At 42.2% G+C, this 25,915-nt stretch overlaps 1 protein-coding gene across 1 annotated transcript in view; it reads right to left on the reverse strand.

The window, feature by feature from the left end:
* ncapd3 (non-SMC condensin II complex, subunit D3) overlaps nucleotides 1–25,915 on the reverse strand; it is a 37,763-nt gene that overhangs the window by 10,932 nt on the left and 916 nt on the right. The window contains exons 2-25 of the mRNA XM_020465128.2: nucleotides 16,889–17,055; nucleotides 16,072–16,234; nucleotides 15,743–15,909; nucleotides 15,383–15,547; nucleotides 15,210–15,271; nucleotides 15,019–15,106; nucleotides 14,768–14,901; nucleotides 9,381–9,453; nucleotides 8,648–8,773; nucleotides 8,319–8,571; nucleotides 8,177–8,215; nucleotides 8,003–8,095; nucleotides 7,817–7,890; nucleotides 5,592–5,726; nucleotides 5,036–5,256; nucleotides 4,586–4,777; nucleotides 4,188–4,285; nucleotides 3,281–3,390; nucleotides 3,068–3,175; nucleotides 2,805–2,919; nucleotides 2,496–2,591; nucleotides 1,997–2,235; nucleotides 1,635–1,714; nucleotides 1,384–1,521 (exon numbers count right to left, since the gene is read on the reverse strand). Of these exons, the coding sequence (XP_020320717.1) occupies nucleotides 1,384–1,521; nucleotides 1,635–1,714; nucleotides 1,997–2,235; nucleotides 2,496–2,591; nucleotides 2,805–2,919; nucleotides 3,068–3,175; nucleotides 3,281–3,390; nucleotides 4,188–4,285; nucleotides 4,586–4,777; nucleotides 5,036–5,256; nucleotides 5,592–5,726; nucleotides 7,817–7,890; nucleotides 8,003–8,095; nucleotides 8,177–8,215; nucleotides 8,319–8,571; nucleotides 8,648–8,773; nucleotides 9,381–9,453; nucleotides 14,768–14,901; nucleotides 15,019–15,106; nucleotides 15,210–15,271; nucleotides 15,383–15,547; nucleotides 15,743–15,909; nucleotides 16,072–16,234; nucleotides 16,889–17,055 (3,136 nt within the window). The remainder of the gene's footprint in view (nucleotides 1–1,383; nucleotides 1,522–1,634; nucleotides 1,715–1,996; nucleotides 2,236–2,495; nucleotides 2,592–2,804; nucleotides 2,920–3,067; nucleotides 3,176–3,280; nucleotides 3,391–4,187; nucleotides 4,286–4,585; nucleotides 4,778–5,035; nucleotides 5,257–5,591; nucleotides 5,727–7,816; nucleotides 7,891–8,002; nucleotides 8,096–8,176; nucleotides 8,216–8,318; nucleotides 8,572–8,647; nucleotides 8,774–9,380; nucleotides 9,454–14,767; nucleotides 14,902–15,018; nucleotides 15,107–15,209; nucleotides 15,272–15,382; nucleotides 15,548–15,742; nucleotides 15,910–16,071; nucleotides 16,235–16,888; nucleotides 17,056–25,915) is intronic.

Raw genomic sequence — 25,915 nt, forward strand, 5'->3', positions numbered from 1 at the left:
CCTGTTCAGTGAACCATAAACAATTAAATGAACATGTGGAACGGTCATTAAGACACTAACAGCTTACAGACAGTAGGCAAGGACACTAAAGAGGCCTTTCTACTGACTGAAAAACACCAAAAGAAAGATGCCCAGGGTCCATGCTCATCTGCGTGAATGTGCTCCAGGCATGCCTACAAGGAGGCATGAGGACTGCAGATGTGGTCAGGGAAATAAATTGCAATGTCCGTACAGAGATGCCTAAGACCGCGCTACAGGGAGACAGGACGGACAGCTGATCGTCCTCGCAGTGGCAGACCACGTGTAACACTGGCACAGGATCGGTACATCCGAACATCACACCTGCGGGACAGGAAAAGGATGGCAACAACTGCCCGAGTTACACCAGGAACGCACAATCCCTCCATCAGTGCTCAGATTCTCAGCCTATTGTGAACAGAGGCTGGACCGAGGGCTTGTAGGCCTGTTGTAAGGCAGGTCCTCACCAGACATCACTGGCAACAATGTCGCCTATGGGCACAAACCCACCATCGTTGGACCAGACAGGACTGGCAAAAAGTGCTCTTCACTGACGAGTCGTGGTTTTGTCTCACCAGGGGAGATGGTCAGATTCGCATTTATCGCCGGAGGAATGAGCGTTACACCGAGGCCTGTTCTCTGGAACGGGATCAGTTTGGAGGTGGAGGGTCCGTCATGGTCTGGGGCGGTATGTCACAGAATCATCGGACTGAGCTTGATGTCATTGCAGGCAATCTCAACGCTGTGCTTTACAGGGAAGACATCCTCCTCCCTCATGTGGTATCCTTCCTGCCGGCTCATCCTTACATGACCCTCCAGCGTGACAATGCCACCAGCCATACTGCTCGTTCTATGCGTGATTTCCTACAAGACAGGAATGTCAGTGTTCTGCCATGGCCAGCGAAGAGCACGGATTTCAATCCCATTAACACGTATGGGACCTGTTGGATCAGAGGGTGAGGGCTAGGGCCATTCCCCCCAGAAATGTCCGGGAACTTGCAGGTGCCTTGGTGGAAGAGTTGGGTAACATCTCACAGCAAGAACTGGCAAATCTGGTGCAGTCCATGAGGAGGAAATGCACTGCAGTACTTAAAGCAGCTGGTGCCCACACCAGATACTGACTGTTACTTTTGACCAACTTTGTTGAGGGACACATTATTCCATTTCTGCTAGTCACTTCTGTGGAACTTGTTCAGTTTATGTCTCAGTTGTTGAATCCTGTTATGTTTCTAAAAATATTTACACGTTAAGTTTGCTGAAAATAAACAGTTAATTGAGAGGACGTTTCTTTTTTTGCTGAGTTCAGAAAGCAATTGGTAGCTAATATAAAACTACTTTTAGCCAAAAATAGGAGCATAATTGTACCTGGCCACTTGAGGGAATTTGTTGTAGGTCTTGTGTTTCTCATAGGAGTTGAAGTGGAAGATGCACTCAATGAAGTGCTGTGAGAACATCACTGGGTTCTTCTTGAGCAGGAGGTGAACCAGGCAGTACTCACACAGACTGGAATGGAAATAACTGATTAATTTACTAGTTCCCTCAGTTATGTTCATTTTTTGCCTTTTGTATTGAGTGCATTGGAACTGGTGACAGTGTACATAATGATCACCACTTACCTAGCAATGGTAGGGTCAGAATCCACCAGCACTGCAATGAAACGGAAGAACAGCGAGCCCTTCCATTTGACAAACTCTTCCTACAAACAGCAACAGAAACAATTCACCCTCTTCCTGACAGTGACAGGTTTATTGGAAAAAACATTTACATTGTGGCTTTAGCAAGCTGAATTCAGGAAAAACAAGTATTTATAATTCCAGGATTACAGCGACTGAGAATAATACTTAAGAGGGCATAGTCATTTAAGAAGATTTTATTTAAATGTATCAAGCCATAGTAACACTTAATTTTCTGTCAGTTTATTGTCCTCTGGCCACAACCGGTACAGCAGAGGGCGCTGTCTATCGTTTCTGAGTCCTACCTGCAGCAGGTTAGTGAGCATGGTGAGGGTCTGCTTGCGGATGAGTGGCTCCTTATCGCGGAGACAGGCCGACACGTTGGGAATGTAGCGGTCAACCATGTTGGTGTAGCGCACACACAGGTCACACATGACCACAACCACGTTGCTGCGCACCGCCAACTCGCTGCACAGTTCCAGTTCGCGGGCGAACGCCGGTAGGTATTTGCGGGTCAGCTCCTCGTGCTGCAGGCACAGCTTACCTGGAGGGAGACGGGAGGGGTGGGGAGTTTGCGATCCAGTAATTTTTGGAGCAGAGTGCTTATGGTATGCTACTCTTCCTGGGGTCCAGCAAAATTAAGGCAGTTATACAATTCTAAAAACATTGTGTGTGCACTCAGGCCCCAATTCCACTACCATATATCTATAGCACAATGGTATAGGGGCTAGGGTTTTTTTCTGGACAGTTTCTCAGCCAAAAATACATTAATTTCCAGGAAGGTGGTCTGAGGTGAGGTCATACCTAGAGTGATGACAGCATGAGCCCGGACGCTGCTGGGCATGGAGGAAGCCTTAAACTGAGACAGAGGCTGGGAGCAGGCCAATTCCTCTGACCCCTCTGTTAGAACACGAAACACACAAAACATGTATAGTAGAAGAAAAAAAAAAACAGACATAGCTGTGAATGGACCAAAAGAACAATGCATAAGACTGATAAATTTAAATGTGACCAAAGATACTGAACAGCTGATTTTACAAAAAGGTTTCCCCCCCTGTAGCACTTAAGGGATCCATAACATTCAAATATTCTCTGAATAATGTATTAAAATACCTGACTGTTGTTCCACACTGGAGGTGAGGACAGACTGGACCAGGAGCACAATGCGCTTGCCCACTTTGGAGGGACAATGCAGCGACGCCACGCCTAGTGTGTACAGGTGCTTTACCTGGCCGGAGGGAAAAAATTGAGTAGGTGGATGGGCAAGATGACCTCAATGAAGCCCAATTAATACACAAAATATCCAGTTTACACTTGCAATAGTATTCAAAGGACCTGTCAATGAGTGATTCTGTTAATATGTTCATTTCTCTCACCACCAAATCCTCATTCAAATTCTGTGCTCCGTTTTCATTCAGGATGACGCCGGAAAGATACGCCTCACAGACCGAGACTAGTTCTCCACAGTGTTGGTTAAGGAATGTCTGCAAAGCATAATTTAACTTCTGGTTAGCAAACACAGTCCACATTAAAAGTTGGGAAGTGAGTTACTGGGATTTGAATATTTGTGGCTCGCACACAAAAACTACCTGTGTGTCACTGACTGCCTCTGCCTTGCCCAGTCGACACAGAGTCTCCACACTGGCACTGATCACCTCCAGAGGCATTTCAAAGCTCTTCAGCCAGGTAATAATGTCCTCTGCCATTAAAAAATATAAAATAAGTTAGATTCACAAACAAGAAGTAAGGATAGCTAGGGTCAGGGCTATTTCCAGACCACAGACCAGGAATAAATCTGGACCCTAGTTATAGTCAAGGGCACAGAATTTCTGCCAATCAAGAAAAACTCCTACAATAGAGGGGAGGGAACCAGGGCCTACAATTTTTTATTTTAAATAAAATAAATCTACCAGCCACTCAGATTTCTTTACCAGACAAAATGTAATAGTAAGAATTAATGTGGTATATTGCTAAATTTCATTCCATTTTAACCAAAATAACAGACAAAATATTCAGCTGCCCCTTTAAGAACAGGTTGTTACCATAGTAATGGGGCCACTCCAGTCATATGAGAGATTTGGGTTCTGACTAGGGCATCTCTTCACTGAACCAGCAGACTCAAACTAACATTGAAAAACAACCGAGCTTGTGAACAAAACAATGTAAATAGCCAAGAAACACTAGGACAAAGTCTCAATTTGTAAACTTGAGTAAATTAGACAAACTTTTATGCTTGTGCGCAGCACCCCCAAAACTAAATCATTCAGCACTTCACTCAGTATGCACAGCTCCTCTCCTCTGCTGCTTGAGGCAAGATATAGGATGCATATTTCTTTGTACGATTAGCAGCTACGAAACCACGTGGTTGGTGAAATACACATTCTTAGCTATAGCTAACTCTAGAAACATTTGGTAGGTGTTAATTTTATGCCTTGGAAGGAGCCATCTTGACAGCTCATCCAGTGTCATCCAATTCAAAGCAACTTGGACACCCACCGACAATCCTGCTCTTGGTGTCTTCGTTCAGATGCTCGCCAATGTCCCCGATCACGCACAGGATATGGCAGGATGTTGTCACTGTGACGTTCTTTGACCTAGAAAATAAAACATTCAGTAAAATATTTGACAAGCACAGGAGATGGGCTGTTTGAAAATACGCAGTGTCCCTTTCTTGACGTAATGACCAGTCTGTATAGTGACTGGACTGGTGAAAGCCATGTGAAACCTCTGCTTTCACCAATCACGTTGTCTAAGGTCAGGAAAAACTTAAAGGAACGGAGGAAGAAAGGATGCATTGTCTTAGTATTAAGACAAGGCCAGAGAGCGGGCCGGATACAGTTATTTACAAAAATAAATACTGTAAGATATTTATCAATATCCTGATCTACACTGACCTGACCAGGTCGTCCCAGGCATCCAAGATCTTTCCGTAGTCGAGTCGGGGGCAGGAGCTGGCCACTTTGGAGAGCAGCAGCCACGCCCCGGCAGCGTGCTCTGCCTCCGTGTGAGAGATGAGGTTGTTGATGAAGGCTGCAGTGAACTTGTTCTGCTTGGACCACATCGTGAAGGCCCTGCTGAAGTACCGGCTGTAGAGGAGGAACGCAAAGGTTGAATCTGTTTTTTTGGTCCCCACTTACACTATGGAAGTTATTTGTTTAGGTCAAATTTTAGTTTGAATACGATTCATACATATTTAGTATAATATTGGCTGTTGGGAGGTGTTCCTCACTTCTGTCCAATTAAATTATTTCTGGACATTTAGCGGACCACTTTTGGCTGAATAGCACCCCCAGATGCACTTAATTAACATGAAGTCTCTGAAAGCAGCATGAATGTGTACCTACCCAAGGTCTTGGCAGTGGTCACACAGCAGGCCCAGCAGGTCCCAGGTCAGTGTCTGCTGGGAATCCCTGTAGCTGTAGGAGCCGTGGCTCTTCACCTGGCTGAGGATGGTCTGCTCTAGGCACTCCAGGGCTTTCTCCTGGACCGAGCTCTCCGCGTCCACCACGGCCGGCACCACGCCCCGCAGCCACGCCTTCTGTACCAGGCTGTTCTCTGGGTGGGCCTGAATAGAGGGTTAGCCCCAGGCACAGAGATATGAGAAACATATGGAGGAAAGAAAAGAGTGTGCTTGTGAATGACTGAAGTGGACTATACAGGCCAGAGATCTACAAGGCTCCTAGACCTTATGAGCCGGTTTCCTGGACCATGGAAACTCCATAGGTGAATAGGATGGAAGTGTTGATCTGCTCATGAACAATATGGCAGAAGCTCAACTAGACTAGGGCAGTGTTTCCCAACTCCAGTCCTCAAGTACCCCCAACAGTACCCTGGACTAGAGGGTAGTAGAAGGAGAGGCAGTGAGCAGTGCCACCCAGACAGACAGAGCTAGCTACTCACAGTGAGGAGATCCATGAGGCACTGCAGGGCCTTCTTCTTGACAGACAGGGCGGGGTCACGGGTGCGTTCCGACAGCACAGTCAAATTCCCCTCACTGAGCATGATCACGTTGTGCTTCAGCAGGCCCATCATCGCCTGGACACAATGAGGGTTAGTGAGATTTTAAAGAGCGGGTTGGTCGTATTCGCACACCTTATATTGCCCCAGCAGGTAGAATGAGTAACAAGCAAGAAATGTGCATTCCACAATCTGTGTTTGAACCATTTGTGTGTGTGTGTGTGTGTGTGTGTGTGTGTGTGTGTGTGTGGGGGGGGTTCTACTAAGCTAACATATGGAATTATTTCAGGATGGTCATACAAAGAATAATTTATTTTGAATGCTAGGACCCCTTTAGGTATTTATTATTTGATTAAACATTGAATTTGGTCTTACTGCCAGTTGCCCATAGAAACACATTGAATAACAGGCTCACACATGGAAAAACTGTCCCCCCAAAAATCTAGAAGGAAGTTTGTTTTGAGGTGCCTGTCATATATCTGAGATAAGAAAAAAAATGCTGTAAAGTAAGAATGATTATATTTATCAATTAACTAAATGCAAAGTGAGTGAACAGAAGAAAAATCTAATTCAAATCCATATTTGGTTTGACCACCCTTTGCCTTCAAAACAGCAGCAATTATTGTAGGTACACTTGCAAAGTCAGGGATTTTGTAGGCATATAGTCAGGTGTATGATTAAACAATTACATCAAACAGGTATAAATTCAAATTCAATATGTAGGTTGAAACAGAAATCATTAACTGAAACAGCTGTGTAGGAGGAATAAAACTGGGTGAGGAACAGCCAAACTAAACAAGGTGAGGTTGCTGAAGGCAGTTTACTGTCAAAAGTCATACACCATGGCAAGACTGAGCACAGCAACAAGACACAAGGTAGTTATACTGCATCAGCAAGGTCTCTTCCAGATGTGCTGTCCAAACTCTTTTGAAGCAGCACAAAGAAACGGGCAACGTTGAGGATTGTAGACGCAGTGGTCGGCCAAGGAGCTTACTGCAGCAGATGAGACACATCATGCTTACTTCCTTTCGCAACCGGAAGATGTCCAGCAATGCCATCAGCTCAGAATTGGCAGAAAACAGCAGTGGGACCCTGGGACACCCATCTACTGTCCGGAGAAGTCTGGTCAGATGTGGCCTTCATGGAAGACTTGCGGCCAAAAAGCCATACCTCCAACATGGAAACAAGTCCAAGCAACTCAACTATGCACAAAAACACAGGAACTGGGGTGCAGAAAAAGGGCAGCAGGTGCTCTGGACTTATAAGCCAAAATGTGAAATATTTGGCTGTAGCAGAGGATGTTTCTTCGCCGAAGGGCTGGAGAGTGGTACATGAGTGTCAAGGCAACATTGAAGCATGTTGGAGGCTTCATGCAAGTTTGGGGCTGCATTTCTGCAAATGGAGTTGGGGATTTTGTCAGAATTCATGGGCTCCTCAATGCTGAGAAATACAGGTAGATACTTATCACACAGGCATCTGATTTGCCCAAAATGTATTCTCCAGCTTGACAACGACCCCAAACATACAGCTAAAGTCATTAAGAACTACCTTCAGCATAAAGAAGAACAAGGAGTCCTGGAAGTGATGGTATGGCCACCCCCAGGGCCCTGATCTCAACATCGAGTGTCTGGGTTTGCATGAAGAGAGAGGACCCGAGGCTGCCTAAATCCACAGAAGAACTGTAGTTAGTTCTCCAAGACGTTTGGGCCAACCTACATGCCAAAGAATTGATGCTCTTCTGAAGGCAAAGGGTGGTCACACCAAACATTGATTTGATGTAGATTTTTCTTCAGCTCACTCAATTTGCATTTTGTTAACTGATAAATATAGTCATTCTTACTTTACAGCATTTTTTCACACCTGCCTAAAACTTTTGCACAGTACTGTATACTTCCTTTCACAAAAAAATATACTTAAAAAACCTGGTACCAGGGTCCCTACAGATGAGTCTTGTGAGCGTCCTAGAGTGTGTTCGTGAGAGTCTCACCTTTCCATAAAAGGGTCTAAAAAAGTGGGCAGGCCAAACTGGCTGATTTTTATATTATGCTAATTGACTCAAGATGGTTAATGGCATTCAACCATGCAAGAGAAGCCTACAACTCTTTAAGTCATGTCAACTACTGACACACTGTACAGTACACACATTAAACAAAGACAGAAGTACGTACCTGCAGTGCACACTTCCTCACGTTGGTCTTTGGGTCACTCACACGGCGCTTCAGTAAAGCCATTGTGTCCTTTGCTAAAGAAACCACGAGCATCACATTACCCTCAAATACTGAAATCATGTCCCACCAAACAATGTTTTTAAATAAACACCTAAAAAGCCTGCAAAAAAATATATATATACTTACACTCAAAACTTGCATGGTCATTGTTTGTGATCTCAATAGTCTTGAAAGGTAAAGTCTTGAATGTTTTTTGGGTTGTCTGTGAATTTAAAGTGCCTAAAAGGAGCAGGGCACATTGAGTAAACAAACAGAAATATCCAACTATATTACTGAATTTAAAGCAGTTGTAGAGCTTACCATCAGAACCTTCACCATCCAAGACAGTCTGCGCAGATGCTAAAATTGATAGAAATGTCAAATTAGTTTAGTACACAACTAGTATTTGGTGCTTTGTGCATGTGTACGTGCATATGTAAATGTGTGTGTGAGAGAGACGCACTGGTGGAAAAGAGCTCTTTGATGCTGCGTGTGCCATTCATGGAGGGCAGCTCCAGGCACTGGGCCAGGCAGGTAAGGGCGTGGCCTCGGACTGTAGGCGAAGCGTCTGAGCGACGGCCAAACACCATGTTGTGGACCAGGAACCTGTGAGACAGGAAGGAGACTAGTTCTGCGTCCACATCTTCATTTGCTTCCCTCTCTGGCTGTTCCAGCAGAGCCATGGACACGTCCAGTGCAAACATCCGGTACGCCACCTAGGGGCAGAAAGTTCAGATTCAGTTCAAAGCCAACAGCTCAAATCCCAACTAATTCATACGTGACAGCGCTTACCTTTGATTGTCTGGAGTAATCAAACAGCCACTTTATGAATGACGCGTAGTCTCCACAGGGCATTTTGGCCAGCAGCTTGGCAACGGCCTGGGCTCCACACGTACGGTAGTCGGTCTTGTCCACCATCTGAAAAAAAATCATGCCAGGACAAAGCTATTATCTAATGTGATCCAATGTCTTTATTTTTAATTTTCTGTTCTAACATTTATCTCCCTTTTTGGGATTACGATCTTGTCTCATCGCTGCAACTCCCCAATGGGCTAGGGAGAGGCGAAGGTCGAGTCATGCATCCTGTGAAACATGAACCCCCAATCCGCGCTTCTTAACACCTGCTCGCTTAACCCGGAAGCCAGCTGCACCAATGTGTCGGAGGAAACACTGTTCAACTGACAACTGAAGTAAACCTGCAGGTGCCCAGCCCGCCACAAGGAGTCACTAGAGAGCGATGAGCCAAGTAAAGCCCCCCCGGACAAAATCTCCCCAACCCGGATGACGCTGGGCCAATTGTGCGACACCCTATGGGACTCCTGGTCACGGCTGGTTGTGACAGTCTGGGATTAAACCCCAGGCTCTAGTGACGACGCAAAACTGCAATGCAGTGCCTTAGACCACTGCGCCACTCAGGAGGCACCCAACATCTTTTCTAGGAGTAAATTATTTTAGACAGAGTTGGATTAGTTCCGAATTTACAAAAAAAATTATGGATTGCATTTGAAAGTAAATGTAGTTTTACCCGGAAGGATATGTGCTGCAGGAGGATCCGTAGAAAGGGCAGTGCTGGCTCTTTCAGTTCATCAACAACGTAACTATGATGAGACACACAGGGTGAGATCCATTACAGAAACTAGTGACATGCATTTCAAACTGCAAACAAAATAATTCAAGGGTTCTTACAAGTCCATACAGTTATTTTTTTTAAACACTTTTGAGGGGGCTTTTTAAAGATTCGACATACAAACAGGTAAAGGGTAAAACAAACTATCCCCTACCGCAGGTGTTCCCAAACAGCGGGGTACGGGATCACCCCCCCCCCCCCAAAAAGAAAAGTTAAATATTCTATATATTTTTTGGGGCGGGGCTCTTTCCGGCTTTCAACTAATTCTTGAAAGTTGTAAAAGTAGAATGCACAAGTGCATCATAAGTTTTCCTTGGCATGTCAGTCATTGCATACCTTAGAGGGCCATGTCTAGATCAACTAGCCCATGTCAGCTGAAGTTTTTTTAGCCCATAGATTGTTGTAATGTTTGAGTGACTCAAATATCACATGAATACAAAATGTATATAATTCCAAGAATTTGAACTTTAAAACGGCTAGATTTCTGAGCCTCATGGGGCATAGCGGTCAGAGCGTTGGGCCAGTAACCGAAAGGTTGCTGGATCGAATCCCCGAGCTGACAAGGTAAAAATCTGTAATTCTGCCCCTGAACAAGGCAGTTTACCCACTGTTCCCCAGTAGGCCATCATTGTAAATAAGAATTTGTTATTAATTGACTTGCATAAAAAATTTTTATAATGAAGTGTAGAATTACAGGAAATAGGTTATGCTGGAAGGGGGGCCACGAGTGAAAAAGTTTAAGAACACCTGCCTTATTGCATCAAAAAATTATATATAACATACACAGTTGAAGTCGGAAGTTTACATACATTTAAACTTTTACAATTCCTGACATTTAATCCTAGTAATAATTCCCTGTCTTAAGTCAGTTAGGATCACCACTTTATTTTTAGAATGTGAAATATCAGAATAATAGTAGAGAATTATTTCAGCGTTTATTTCTTTCATCACATTCCCAGTGGGTCAGAAGTTGACATGCACTCAATTAGTATTTCGTAGCATTGCCTTTAAATTGTTTAACTTGGGTCAAATGTTTTGGGTAGCCTTCCACAAGCTTCCCACAATAAGTTGTGTGAATTTTGGCCCATTCCTCCTGACAGAGCTGGTGTAACTGAGTCAGGTTTGTAGGCCTCCTTGCTCACACATGCTTTTTCAGTTCTGCCCACAAATGTTCTATAGGATTGAGGTCAGGGATTTGTGACGGCCACTCAATACCTCGACTTTGTTGTCGTTAAGCCGTTTCTCCACAACTTTGAAAGTATGCGTGGGGTCATTGTCCATTTGGAAGACCCATTTGCGACCAAGCATGAACTTCCTGACTGATGTCTTGAGATGTTGCTTCAATATATCCACATAATTTTCTTCCCTTATGCCATCTATTTTGTGAAATGCACAAGTCCCTCCTGCAGCAAAGCACCCCCACAACATGATGCTGCCAACCCCGTACTTCACGGTTGGTAGGGTGTTCTTCGGCTTGCAAGCCTCCCCCTTCTTCCTCCAAACATAAATGGTCATTGCCAAACAGTTCTATTTTTTTCCCATCAGGCCAGAGAAGATTTCTCCAAAAAGTAAGATCTTTGTCCCCATGTGCAGTTGCAAACCGTAGTCTGGCTTTTTTATGGCAGTTTGGAGCAGTGGCTTCTTCCTTGCAGAGCGGCCTTTCAGGATATGTCAATATAGGACTTGTTATACTGTGGATATAGTTACTTTTGTATCTGTTTCCTCCAGCATCTTCACACGGTCCTTTGTTGTTCTGGGATTGATTTGAACTTTTCGCACCAAAGTACGTTCATCTCTAGGAGACAGAACACGTCTCCTTCCTGAGTGGTATGACGGCTGCGTGGTCCCATGGTGTTTATACTTGCATACTATTGTTTGTACAGATGAACGTGGTACCTGCTCCCAAGGATGAACCAGACTTGGAGGTCTACAATTTTCTTTTCTGAGGCTTTGACTGATTACTTTTGATTTTCCTATGATGTCAAGCAAAGAGGAACTGAGTTTGAAGGTAGGCCTTGAAATACATCAACAGGTACACCTCCAATTGACTCAAATTTTCTGGAATTTTCCAAGCTGTTTAAGGCACAGTGAACTTAGTGCATGTAAACTTCTGACCCACTGGAATTGTTGATAGTGAGATAAGTGAAACAATTGTTGGAAAAATTACTTGTGTCACGCACAAAGTTGATGTCCTCACTGACTTGCCAAAACTATAATTTTTTAGTAATACATTTGTGGAGTGGTTGAAAAACGAGTTAATTGCTCAAACCAAAGTGTATTCAAACTTCAACTCTGTCAGAGATATACACACGTATATGTATACATGTAAACGTGTACACACACACACACACACACACACACACACACACATCTGTACAGTGGGGCAAAAAAGTATTTAGTCAGCCACCAATTGTGCAAGTTCTCCCACATAAAAAGATGAGGCCTGTAATTTTCATCACAGGTACTCTTCATCTATGACAGACAAAATGAGAAGGAAAAAAATCCAGAAAAATCACATTGCAAATAAATTCATTAAAAATCCTACAAATGAGTGGAAGTATTTGGTCACCTACAAACAAGCAAGATTTCTGGCTCTCACAGACCTGTAACTTCTTTAAGAGGCTCCTCTGTCCTCCACTCGTTACCTGTATTAATGGCACCTGTTTGAACTTGTTATCAGTATAAAAGACACCTGTCCACAACCTCAAACAGTCACACTCCAAACTCCACTATGGCCAAGACCAAAGAGCTGTCAAAGGACACCAGACACAAAATTGTAGACCTATACCAGGCTGGGAAGACTGAATCTGCAATAGGTAAGCAGCTTGGTTTGAAGAAATCAACTGTGGGAGCAATTATTAGGAAATGGAAGACATACAAGACCACCAAGATCTCACCCCGTGGGGTCAAAATGATCACAAGAACGGTGAGCAAAAATCCCAGAACCACACGGGGGGGACCTAGTGAATGACCTGCAGAGAGCTGGGACCAAAGTAACAAAGCCTACCATCAGTAACACACTACGCCGCCAGGGACTCAAATCCTGCAGTGCCAGACGTGTCCCCCTGCTTAAGCCAGTACATGTCCAGGCCCGTCTGAAGTTTGCTAGAGAGCATTTGGATGATCCAGAAGAAGATTGGGAGAATGTCATATGATCAGATGAAACCAAAATACAACTTTTTGGTAAAAACTCAAATCGTCATGTTTGGAGGACAAAGGATGCTGAGTTGCATCCAAAGAACACCATACCTACTGTGAAGCATGGGGGTGGAAACATCATGCTTTGGGGCTGTTTTTCTGCAAAGGGACCAGGACGACTGATCCGTGTAAATGAAAGAATGAATGGGGCCATGTATCGTGAGATTGAGTGAAAACCTCCCATCAGCAAGGGCATTGAAGATGAAACGTGGCTGGGTCTTTCAGCATGACAATGATCCCAAACACACCGCCCGGGCAACGAAGGAGTGGCTTCGTAAGAAGCATTTCAAGGTCCTGGAGTGGCCTAGCCAGTCTCCAGATCTCAACCCCATTGAAAATCTTTGGAGGGAGTTGAAAGTCAGTGTTGCCCAGCAACAGCCCCAAAACATCACTGCTCTAGAGGAGATCTGCATGGAGGAATGGGCCAAAACACCAGCAACAGTGTGTGAAAACGTTGAAGACTTACAGAAAACATTTGACCTCTGTCATTGCCAACAAAGGGTATATAACAAAGTATTGAGATAAGTATTTGGTCAATAACAAAAGTTTATTGCCCATTATAATTTGCAAATAAATTCATTAAAAATCCTACAATGTGATTTTCTGGATTTTTTCTCTCATTTTGGTCTGTCATAGTTGAAGTGTACTTATGATGAAAATTACAGGCCTCATCTTTTTAAGTGGGAGAACTTGCACAATTGGTGGCTGACTAAATACTTTTTTGCCCCACTGTATACTTCTGTGTATTGATTTTAAGAAAGGCATTGGTGTTCATGGTTAGGTACACATTGGAGCAACGACTATATGCAACGCAGGACACGCTAGATAAACTAGTAATATCATCAACCATGTGTAGTTAACTAGTGATTATGATTGATTGGTTTTTTTATAAGATAAGTTTAAAACTAGCGAGCAACTTACCGTGGCTTCTTACTGCATTCGCGTAACAGGCAGGCTCCTCGTGCAGTGCAATGTAATCAGGTGGTTAAAGCGTTGGACTAGTTAACTGTAAGGTTGCAAAATTGCATCCCCCGAGCTGACAAGGTGAAAATCTGTTGTTCTGCCCCTGAACGAGGCAGTTAACCCACCGTTCCTAGGCTGTCATTGAAAATAAGAATGTGTTCTTAACTGACTTGCCTAGTTAAATAAAGATTAAATATAAATTAATTTAAAAAAAAAAAAATTTTTAAATCATCCAAAATCGGTGTCCAAAAATAGATTTCCGATTGTTATGAAAACTTGAAATCGGCCCTAATCAAAATCGGTCATTCCGATTAAATCGGCCGACCTCTAGTATGTATATACACAGACACACGTGTATATATAAATGACTATTCCATGGTAGCACTCACATCGATAGCCATGAAATACTTTGAAAGACAAAATTAATTGAATGTTCTATTATATAAAAAAAGTTATAATAAAAAAAAAACTGAACCATGCATGATAGCACCAGCTGTTCTGAACAATCTGTTCCATCAGCCTTATTAACCGATGTGAATAAGGCCTTTAAACAGGTTAACATTCGCAAGGCCAAACGGGAAAATGGGTCTGTACTACATTTTAAAAATGTGTCTTACGTCATCGTCTACTGCTTGAGAGAGGATAAAGTCTCAGTGCAGCCGATGTCCCAATAATTATAGCGCGAGAACACTGAGCCTCCTCACAGCCTGCTCCACTTACTCATTGCTAGCTCTAGCCTGTCCTGATGATTACCATTATGTTGTTATGTAGTACATTTTTTTTCTTCCCCAAAGTCAAATTGATTGTATGATTTTATAATGCATACATTAAAAAATATCAAATGTAATGATATTGAACACAAAAGATCTGTCTGGATCAAGTGCCATTCTGTGACTACGACTAATATGCCCCCCGATATCATTTTGGTATTGTGATGGTTCCGAATTTTGTGATACTAAACTTGGTATCAAAATCAAAACACTAGTCTACGTGTGTTGTTTATGAAGCATGTGACAAATAGTTTTCTGGACATATCCTCCTGTTTCCTGATCATTCCAGATAGACATGGAGTGAAGGAGAGGAAGCATGTTTATTGATTCACGCTGTGAATTGCCATTCCTTACCTGACAAAGCCAATGGCCTGATCCCGGGCAGCGAGGACAGCTTGGGTGGCCATCATGAGGGAGGGCTTGCCACTTTCCCCTTTGCTCATCATGAGGATCACATACAGGACTCTGTGGAAAACCCGGCGCAGAGACTGGAGAGACAAGTCAATTCAACAACAAAGAACCAGAGCTTAAACTCATTACGGTAGTAAATCTGTAGTAATGTTTTGACCAAGGAAGATGTGTTGTATATGTATTTTCCTCAATACCACTTTCTCATCCCCATGATTTGAAGAGCAGAGCAACCACAATCCGTAATAGGCCAACTCAGGCATTGTCCTCATGTCATCGATATCCCTGGGCACAGATCAATTCAATTTGTACATTTTCTTTTTTTTTAATTTTGAAAATTTTGAAGTTCACAAAGGATAATGAAGTGTATGTATGTCTGTGTACTTACTGTCCAGCACCAAAGCTCAATTCTCCAATAACAGGCTCAAAGTTAGTCAGCTTGGCAAACATCTAAAGTTGACAAAGAAGATCCAGCTTTTAATGGTGTAACTGCTCAACATTTTAATGGACAACGAGGTCAAAACCACCTAGCCTATAGATACTGGCACTATCCAGAATTACCTGTACACAGTTGTCTGCACTCTGTGGCTCATCCTTCAATGGAAATTTGAGGAGGAGCCGGAGGAGGCTTTTCACCAGGAGGACGACTCCCTCTCTGATTTTTAGGAGGTCCTGTGGAGAAAAATGGACCTCCTCGTCTTGTTCCTCATCCTCATCTACGTCCATCTGTTGAGTGAGAGATTAGACAAAAACACTATTAGAATGAACAAGGTGAGTAACCATGGCAAAATTAAAAGATCATTGAGATTTGATCAGTGTCATTATACAATATTGTGTAAAGTAAGACAGCCCCAAGTATGAAAACAGGAACATGCCTGGACATAAAGGCAATGTAGTATTTCCAGTAGATCTGTGACAAACCTCATCATCGTCTTTCCTGTATGGTTTGGACCGTTTGCCGTCAGCCTGAGAGCTCTTCAAAGTGTCTTTCTTGCGCTTCTTGACCAAGCTCTGGGGCCAACAGTTGCTCACGGTGTTCAAGCAAGTGTCGAAGAGGATTTGGTGGAACATTTTGTTGACCACACTACCTGTGGAAGACAGACAGAAAGGCAAGACCAAGAGACAGACCAGAGTAAAAAACACATTCACAGGGTAACATCCAGCCCAAAGGAAATTATTTTCACCCGTCCACATTAGAAGTACTAATCAAACATGCTTCAGAATTTTACTTAGTACAGTACAGAAAATACCTGGGATTCCCAGTAGCAGTAAGTAGAGGGAGGATGCCTGTAGAGCGCTTATCCTTTGCTGAACGCTGGCTGTTTTGGACTTCCCTCCCAAGACAAAGTACGACAGCACCGCCACAAGTGACTTGACAGAGACCCCATTGTCACCGAACACTGTCCAGACACTCTAAAAATACAATCACGGAATCAAGGGAATGATAAATCAGAGTACATTCTATGGATTGCTTCTCTGTAACAGAAAGGTTCCCAACTTTCTAGTCAAACCCATCTGTAAATTATTCAGTGTTTCCCCTATATGCATGTAGCAGTGGCGCAACGCCGCTTCTAAATCATGGCCTCCACTGCACAATTTTTTATTATAATGTAGATGTATGCCCCAGGAAGACCCCAAACACCGTCCGCCACAGGTCTCTTATTTTCATACTAAACATAAGACATGTTATTACACACTCCTGATTTGTTAACTAACCTCAAGACCAGTATGAAGTTGATAGAAATAAAACCACCAATTCACATGAGGAAACAGCTCTACTGTCCACTCCAGCACCTTTGTTATTTTTTTTGTGGATGAAACTGAGCAAGGCGAGGTGCGTCGGTAAATGTGGTACATATTCTGATGTTCTTTCGCACGTGCAACGATGTGTCAGTGTTGGTTGCATTAACTTCTTTGTTATTGTAATATCCTAAACGGACCTGGCAGTTTCAACATTACAATTCCAGCTTTAAAAAGGGTATGCTACAAGTACTTGAGGATAAGGACAGCCAAACAGAAAAGACCATGCAATTTTCAAGCTAAAATCTTTACTAAAACAGTTCTTACTTGTGATGCACCATCAGTTCCTAAAGGGGACACCTCAGTGTCAGTCATATAGGGTAGCAGGTGACTGTACAACGTTTTGAATTCCTTGGATCCATTTTTTATGACAATGGCAGCATCCAGTGGTTCAGTTTCAGTGAATTCAAAATCCCACACAGCATCAACCCAACCTGCACAAAAATCACCAATGAATATTAGTTTCAACTCCTTACTTGATCCCAAACTCTGAACAATGAATGCAAGACTGACATGATAATAAATCAGCTAGCTATCATAGGTCAATTCCTTGCCAGCTGGAGCGAAAAATATTTTTGGCATCTCAGATTGAAGTTCCTATGTGAGAATTGCCAGAACAATGGTATTCAGTATTGTAGGAATACTCACATAGGAACTTCAGTATTGTTGTAATTGTCATTATTAAATACATTTTTTAAATGTTTAAATCAAGTTTTGTAATTTTTATATAAAAATAAAAAAAAATTTAAAAAAATAAAAAAAATAATAATAAAATAAATAAAATAAAAAAATTTAACAAAAAAAATTAAAAAAAAAAAAAAAAAAAATCGGCCAATTAATCGTTATCGGCTTTTTTGGTCCTCCAATAATCGGTATTGGAAAAAATATAAAATCGGTCGACCTCTAATAATGATGACACCAAGATGTTTGTATCATGTACAGTCCACAGATCATAGGATGCAGTGGTGGAAAAAGTACCTAAATTGTCATACTTGAGTAAAAGTTAAGATCCCTTAATAGAAAATGTAAAAGTCAGACAGTAAAATACTACTTGAGGAGGTAATAAGTATATTTAAAACCAAATATTTTAAGTATTAAAAAGTGTAAATAATTTCAAATTCATTATATTACGCAAACCCCAAAAAAATATTTATATACACTGCTAAAAATAAATAAAAGGAACACTTAAACAACAAAATGTAACTCCCAAGTCAATCACACTTCTGTGAAATCAAACTGTCCACTTAGGAAGCAACACTGATTGACACATTTCACATGATGTTGTGCAAATGGAATAGACAACAGGTGGAAATTATAGGCAATTAGCAAGACACCCCCAATAAAGGCGTGGTTCTGCAGGTGGTGACCACAGACCACTTCTCAGTTCCTATGCTTCCTGGCTGATGTTTTGGTCACTTTTGAATGCTGGCGGTGCTTTCACTCTAGTGGTAGCATGAGACGGAGTCTACAACCCACAAAAGTGGCTCAGGTAGTGCAGCTCATCCAGGATGGCACATCAATGCGAGCTGTGGCAAGAAGGTTTGCTGTGTCTGTCAGCATAGTGTCCAGAGCATGGAGGCGCTACCAGGAGACAGGCCAGTACATCAGGAGACGTGGAGGAGGCCGTAGGAGGGCAACAACCCAGCAGCAGGACCGCTACCTCCGCCTTTGTGCAAGGAGGAGCAGAAGGAGCACTGCCAGAGCCCTGCAAAATGACCTCCAGCAGTCCACAAATGTGCATGTGTCTGCTCAAACGGTCAGAAACAGACTCCATGAGGGTGGTATGAGGGCCCGACGTCCACAGGTGGGGGTTGTGCTTACAGCCCAACACCGTGCAGGACGTTTGGCATTTGCCAGAGAACACCAAGATTGGCAAATTCGCCACTGACGCTCTGTGCTCTTCACAGATGAAAGCAGGTTCACACTGAGCACGTGAAAGAGTCTGGAGACACCGTGGAGAACATTCTGCTGCCTGCAACATCCTCCAGCATGACCGGTTTGGCAGTGGGTCAGTCATGGTGTGGGGTGGCATTTCTTTGGGGGTGGGGTGCACAGCCCTCCATGTGCGCGCCAGAGGTAGCCTGACTGCCATTAGGTACAGAGATGAGATCCTCAGACCCCTTGTGAGACCATATGCTGGTGCAGTTGGCCCTGGGTTCCTCCTAATGCAAGACAATGCTAGACCTCATGTGGCTGGAGTGTGTCAGCAGTTCCTGCGAGAGGAAGGCATTGATGCTATGGACTGGCCCACCCGTTCCTCAGACCTGAATCCAATTGAGCACATCATGTCTCGCTCCATCCACCAACGCCACATTGCACCACAGACTGTCCAGGAGTTGGCGGATGCTTTAGTCCAGGTCTGGGAGGAGATCCCTCAGGAGACCATCCGCCACCTCATCAGGAGCATGCCCAGGCATTGTAGGGAGGTCATACAGGCACGTGGAGGCCACACACACACACACACACACACACACACAACTGAGCCTCATTTTGACTTGTTTTAAGGACATTACATCAAAGTTGGATCAGCCTGTAGTGTGGTTTTCCACTTTAATTTTGAGTGCGACTCCAAATCCAGACCCCCATGGGTTGATAAATTTGATTTCCATTGATAAATTTTGCGTGATTTTGTTGTCAGCACATTCAACTATGTAAAGAAAAAAGTATTTAATAAGAATATTTCATTCATTCAGATCTAGGATGTGTTATTTTAGTGTTCCCTTTATTTTTTTGAGGAGTGTATATTTCCAGGGGCACGCTCCAACACTCAGACAACATTTACAAATGAAGCATGGTGTTTAGTGAGTACGCCAGATCAAAGGCAGTAGGGTTGACTAGGGATGTTCTCTTGATAAGTGTGTGAATTACACCATTTCCCTCTCCTGCTAAGCATTCAAAATGTAACAAGTACCTTTGGGTGTCATGGAAAACGTATGGAGTAAAAAACATTTTCTTTCGGAATGTGGAAGTAAAAGTAGTCAAAAATATAAATAGTAAAGATACCAACAAACGACTTAAGTATTTTTACACCACTGATAGGATCTTACAGGAGGCATGTACTGTGTCTAAAAAGGGCCTCAATTGGTCACTCATGATTAAAAGAATATATGTTATACAAATGCAAAAAGCATTTCAAACATGGCTCCTCCCAATTAAGTTTATATGTGAGAATTGCCAGAACAAGAATCTGAGATAGACACCTAACCCCAAAATAATTATCTGCTCCCACTGGGATGGATTTTTTTTTTTATTGGATTATGTCCCTATACTATTACCAAGTGACATAGGTACTTGGAATCATCGAACAACTAGTATTACATTCAGAAGTCAAACACATTAGTAAGGTTAACTATAAAACATCAAAAACATCAAAAATGAGGAAAATGTTAGCCTTAGATAATTTCATATGTACAGTGCCTTGCGAAAGTATTCGGCCCCCTTGAACTTTGCGACCTTTTGCCACATTTCAGGCTTCAAACAAAGATATAAAACTGTATTTTTTTGTGAAGAAACAACAAGTGGGACACAATCATGAAGTGGAACGACATTGATTGGATATTTCAAACTTTTTTAACAAATCAAAAACTGAAAAATTGGGCGTGCAAAATTATTCAGCCCCCTTAAGTTAATACTTTGTAGCGCCACCTTTTGCTGCGATTACAGCTGTAAGTCGCTTGGGGTATGTCTCTATCAGTTTTGCACATCGAGAGACTGAATTTTTTTCCCATTCCTCCTTTCTTTCGTTCTTTCCACAGATTCTCGATTGAATTCAGGTCTGGACTTTGACTTGGCCATTCTAACACCTGGATATGTTTATTTTTGAACCATTCCATTGTAGATTTTGCTTTATGTTTTGGATCATTGTCTTGTTGGAAGACAAATCTCCGTCCCAGTCTCAGGTCTTTTGCAGACTCCATCAGGTTCTCTTCCAGAATGGTCCTGTATTTGGCTCCATCCATCTTCCCATCAATTTGAACCATCTTCCCTGTCCCTGCTGAAGAAAAGCAGGCCCAAACCATGATGCTGCCACCACCATGTTTGACAGTGGGGATGGAATGTTCAGGGTGATGAGCTGTGTTGCTTTTACGCCAAACATAACGTTTTGCATTGTTGCCAAAAAGTTCCATTTTGGTTTCATCTGACCAGAGCACCTTCTTCCACATGTTTGGTGTGTCTCCCAGGTGGCTTGTGGCAAACTTTAAACAACACTTTTTATGGATATCTTTAAGAAATGGCTTTCTTCTTGCCACTCTTCCATAAAGGCCAGATTTGTGCAATATACGACTGATTGTTGTCCTATGGACAGAGTCTCCCACCTCAGCTGTAGATCTCTGCAGTTCATCCAGAGTGATCATGGGCCTCTTGGCTGCATTTCTGATCAGTCTTCTCCTTGTATGAGCTGAAAGTTTAGAGGGACGGCCAGGTCTTGGTAGAGTTGCAGTGGTCTGATACTCCTTCCATTTCAATATTATCGCTTGCACAGTGCTCCTTGGGATGTTTAAAGCTTGGGAAATCTTTTTGTATCCAAATCCGGCTTTAAACTTCTTCACAACAGTATCTCGGACCTGCCTGGTGTGTTCCTTGTTCTTCATGATGCTCTCTGCGCTTTTAACGGACCTTTGAGACTATCACAGTGCAGGTGCATTTATACGGAGACTTGATTACACACAGGTGGATTGTATTTATCATCATTAGTCATTTAGGTCAACATTGGATCATTCAGAGATCCTCACTGAACTTCTGGAGGGAGTTTGCTGCACTGAAAGTAAAGGGGCTGAATAATTTTGCACGCCCAATTTTTCAGTTTTTGATTTGTTAAAAAAGTTTGAAATATCCAATAAATGTCGTTCCACTTCATGATTGTGTCCCACTTGTTGATTCTTCACAAAAAAATACAGTTTTATATCTTTATGTTTGAAGCCTGAAATGTGGCAAAAGGTCGCAAAGTTCAAGGGGGCCGAATACTTTCGCAAGGCACTGTAGATACTGTTTTCTATACTTTTCTACTGTACCTTAGTCTGTTCCTTTCTGACATCACTCGCTAATATGTATAGTCTTAATTCCTACTTAGATGTGTGTATTGGGTACATGTTGTCATTTGTTAGATATTACTGCACTGTCGGAGCTAGAAGCACAAGCACATCTGCGAACCACATGTATGTGACCAATTCAAATGAGTAAGCCAAACACAGAACCCAAAACGGCTGCGCACATGCACAATCGTGCATAACTTAAATTTGTCCCCCCACACCAAACGCGATCACGACACACAGGTTAAAATATCAAACAAACTCTGAAACAATTATATTAATTTGGTGACAGGTCGAAAAGCATGAAACATGTATGGCAATTTAGCGAGTTAGCTTGCTAGTAGAGGTCGACCGATTATGATTTCTCAACGCCAATACCGATTATAGGAGGACCAGAAAAAGACGATAACGATTAATCGGCCAATTTTTATTTACTATCTATATATACAGTGGGACAAAAAAGTATTTAGTCAGCCACCAATTGTACAAGTTCTCCCACTTAAAAAGATGCGAGAGGCCTGTAATTTTCATCATAGGTACTCTTCAACTATGACAGACAAAATGAGAAGAAAAAAATCCAGAGAAATCACATTGTAGGATTTTTAATGAATTTATTTGCAAATTATGGTGAAAAATAAGTATTTGGTCACCTACAAACAAGCAAGATTTCTGGTTCTCACAGACCAGTAACTTCTTTAAGAGGCTCCTTTGTCCTCCACTCGTTACCTGTATTAATGGCACCTGTTTGAACTTGTTATCAGTATGAAAGAAACCTGTCCACAACTTCAAACAGTCACACCCCAAACTCCACTATGGCCAAGACCAAAGAGCTGTCAAAGGACACCAGAAACAAAATTGTAGACCTGCACCAGGCTGGGAAGACTGAATCTGCAATAGGTAAGCAGCTTGGTTTGAAGAAATCAACTGTGGGAGCAATTATTAGGAAATGGAAGACATACAAGACCACTGATAATCTCCCTCGATCTGGGGCTCCATGCAAGATCTCACCCCGTGGGGTCAAAATGATCACAAGAACGGTGAGCAAAAATCCCAGAACCACACGGGGGGACCTAGTGAATGACCTGCAGAGAGCTGGGACCAAAGTAACAAAGCCTACCATCAGTAACACACTACGCCGCCAGGGACTCAAATCCTGCAGTGCCAGACCTGTCCCCCTGCTTAAGCCAGTACATGTCCAGGCCCGTCTGAAGTTTGCTAGAAAGCATTTGGATGATCCAGAAGAAGATTGGGAGAATTTCATCTGATCATATGACACCAAAATATAACTTTTTGGTAAAAACTCAAATCGTTGTGTTTGGAGGACAAAGGATGCTGAGTTACATCCAAAGAACACCATACCTACTGTGAAGCATGGGGGTGGAAACATCATGCTTTGGGGCTGTTTTTCTGCAAAGGGACCAGGACGACTGATCCGTGTAAATGAAAGAATGAATGGGGCCATGTATCGTGAGATTTTGAGTGAAAACCTCCTTCCATCAGCAAGTGCATTGAAGATGAAACGTGGCTGGGTCTTTCAGCATGACAATGATCCCAAACACACCGCCCGGGCAACGAAGGAGTGGCTTCGTAAGAAGCATTTCAAGGTCCTGGAGTGGCCTAGCCAGTCTCCAGATCTCAACCCCATTGAAAATCTTTGGGAGTTGAAAGTCAGTGTTGCCCAGCAACAGCCCCAAAACATCATTGTCATTGCCAACAAAGGGTATATAACAAAGTATTGAGATAAACTTTTGTTATTGACCAAATACTTATTGTCCACCATAATTTGCAAACAAATTCATTAAAAATCCTACAATGTGATTTTCTGGATTTTCCCCCCTCATTTTGTCTGTCATAGTTGAAGTGTACATATGATGAAAATTACAGGCCTCTCTCATCTTTAAGTGGGAGAACTTGCACCATTGGAGGCTGACTAAATACTTTTTTGCCCCACTGTATATATACAGTGCTCAAAAAAATTATGGGAACACTAAAATAACACATTCTAGATCTGAATAAATGAAATATTCTTATTAAGTACTTCTTTCTTTACATAGTTGAATGTGCTGAAAACCCATGGAGGTCTGGATTTGGAGTCACACTCCAAAGTAAAGTGGAAAACCACACTACAGGCTGATCCAACTTTGATGTAATGTCCTTAAAACAAATCAAAATGAGGCTCAGTAGTGTGTGTGGCCTCCACGTGCCTGTATGACCTCCCTACAACACATGGGCATGCTCCTTCTTGCCACAGCTCGCATTGATGTTCCATCCTGGATGAGCTGCACTACCTGAGCCACTTGTGTGGGTTGTAGACTCCGTCTCATGCTACCACTAGAGTGAAAGCCCCGCCAGCATTCAAAAGTGACCAAAACATCAGCCAGGAAGCATAGGAACTGAGAAGTGGTCTGTGGTCACCACCTGCAGAACCACTCCTTTATTGGGAGTGTCTTGCTAATTGCCTATAATTTCCACCTGTTGTCTATTCCATTTGCACAACAGCATGTGAAATTTGTCATTCAGTGTTGTTTCCTAAGTGGACAGTTTGATTTCACAGAAGTGTGATTGACTTGGTGTTATATTGTGTTGTTTAAGTGTTCCCTTTATTTTTTTTTTGCAATATATATATTATATATATATATATATATATATATATATATATATATATATAAAATAATGACAATTACAACAATATTGAATTAACACTTATTTTAACTTAATATAATACATCAATAAAATCAATTTAGTATCAAATAAATAATGAAACATGTTGAATTTTGTTTAAATAATGCAAAAACAAAGTGTTGGAGAAGTTAAAGTGCAATATTTGTCATGTTAAAAAGCTCATGTTTAAGTTCCTTGCTCAGAACATATGAAAACTGGTGGTTCCATTCAACATGAGTCTTCAATATTCCCAGGTAAGAAGTTTTAGGTTTTAGTTATCGGAATATGTCTCTATACCATTTGTATTTCACATACCTTTGACTATTGGATGTTCTTATAGGCACTATAGTATTGCCAGCCTAATTTCAGGAGTTGATAGGCTTGAAGTCAAACAGCGCAATGCTTGAAGCACAGCAAAGAGCTGCTGGCAAATACAGGAAAGTGCTGTTTGAATGAATGCTTACGAGCCTGCTACTGCTTTCCACCGCTCAGTGAGACGGCTCTATCAAATCATAGACTTAATTAGAATATAATAACATACAAAGACAAGCCTTAGGTCATGAATATGGTCAAATCAGGACACTAATCATTTCGAAAACAAAACGTTTATTCTCAGTGAAATACGGAACAGTTCCGTACTTTATCTAACGGGTGGCATCCCTAAGTCTAAATATCGCAGTTACATTGCACAACCTTCAATGTTATGTCATAATTATGTAAAATCCTGGCAAATTCATTTTGGTCTTTGTTAGGAAGAAATTGTCTTCAGTTCAGTTCGCAATGAACCAGGCAGCCCAAACTGCTGCATATACACTGACTCTGCTTGCACAGAACGCAAGAGAAGTGACACAACTTCCCTAGTTAAAATAAATTAATGTTAGCAGGCAATATTAACTAAATATGCAGGTTTAAAAATATATACTTGTGTATTGATTTTAAGAAAGTATTGATGTTTATGGTTAGGTACACATTGGTGCAAGTGTTTTTTTCACGAATGCGCTTGTTAAATAATGACCTGTTTGGCGAAGTAGGCTGTGATTAAATGATAAATTAACAGGCACCGCATCAATTATATGCAACACAGGACAAGCTAGATAAACTAGTAATATTGTCAACCATGTGTAGTTAACTAGTGATTATGTGAAGACTGTGTTTTATAAGATAAGTTTAATCATAACTAGCAACTTACCATGGCTCCTTCCGGCACTCATGTAACAGGTAGTCAGCCTGCCATGCTGTCTCCTCGTGGAGTGCCATGTAAATCGGCCATAATTGGTGTCCAGAAATGCTGATTACCAATCGTCATGAAAACCTGAAATCGGCCATTCCAATTAAAATCGGCCGACCTCTACTTGCTAGCTAATTTGTCCTATTTAGCTAGTTTGCGGTTGCTAGCTAATTTGTCCTGTGATATAAATATTGAGTTGATAATTTACATGAAATGCACAAGGTCCTCTACGCCGCCAGTTAATCCACACATAAAACGGTCAACCAAATCGTTTCTAGTCATCTCTCTTCCTTCCAGGCTTTTTCTTCTCTTGACATTATATTACGATTGGCAACTTTCAAAATTAGGTGCATTACCTGACCTTGTTTGTCTTTC

Source organism: Oncorhynchus kisutch, linkage group LG28 (assembly GCF_002021735.2).
Source record: "Oncorhynchus kisutch isolate 150728-3 linkage group LG28, Okis_V2, whole genome shotgun sequence".
NCBI classification, from domain to species: domain Eukaryota; kingdom Metazoa; phylum Chordata; class Actinopteri; order Salmoniformes; family Salmonidae; genus Oncorhynchus; species Oncorhynchus kisutch.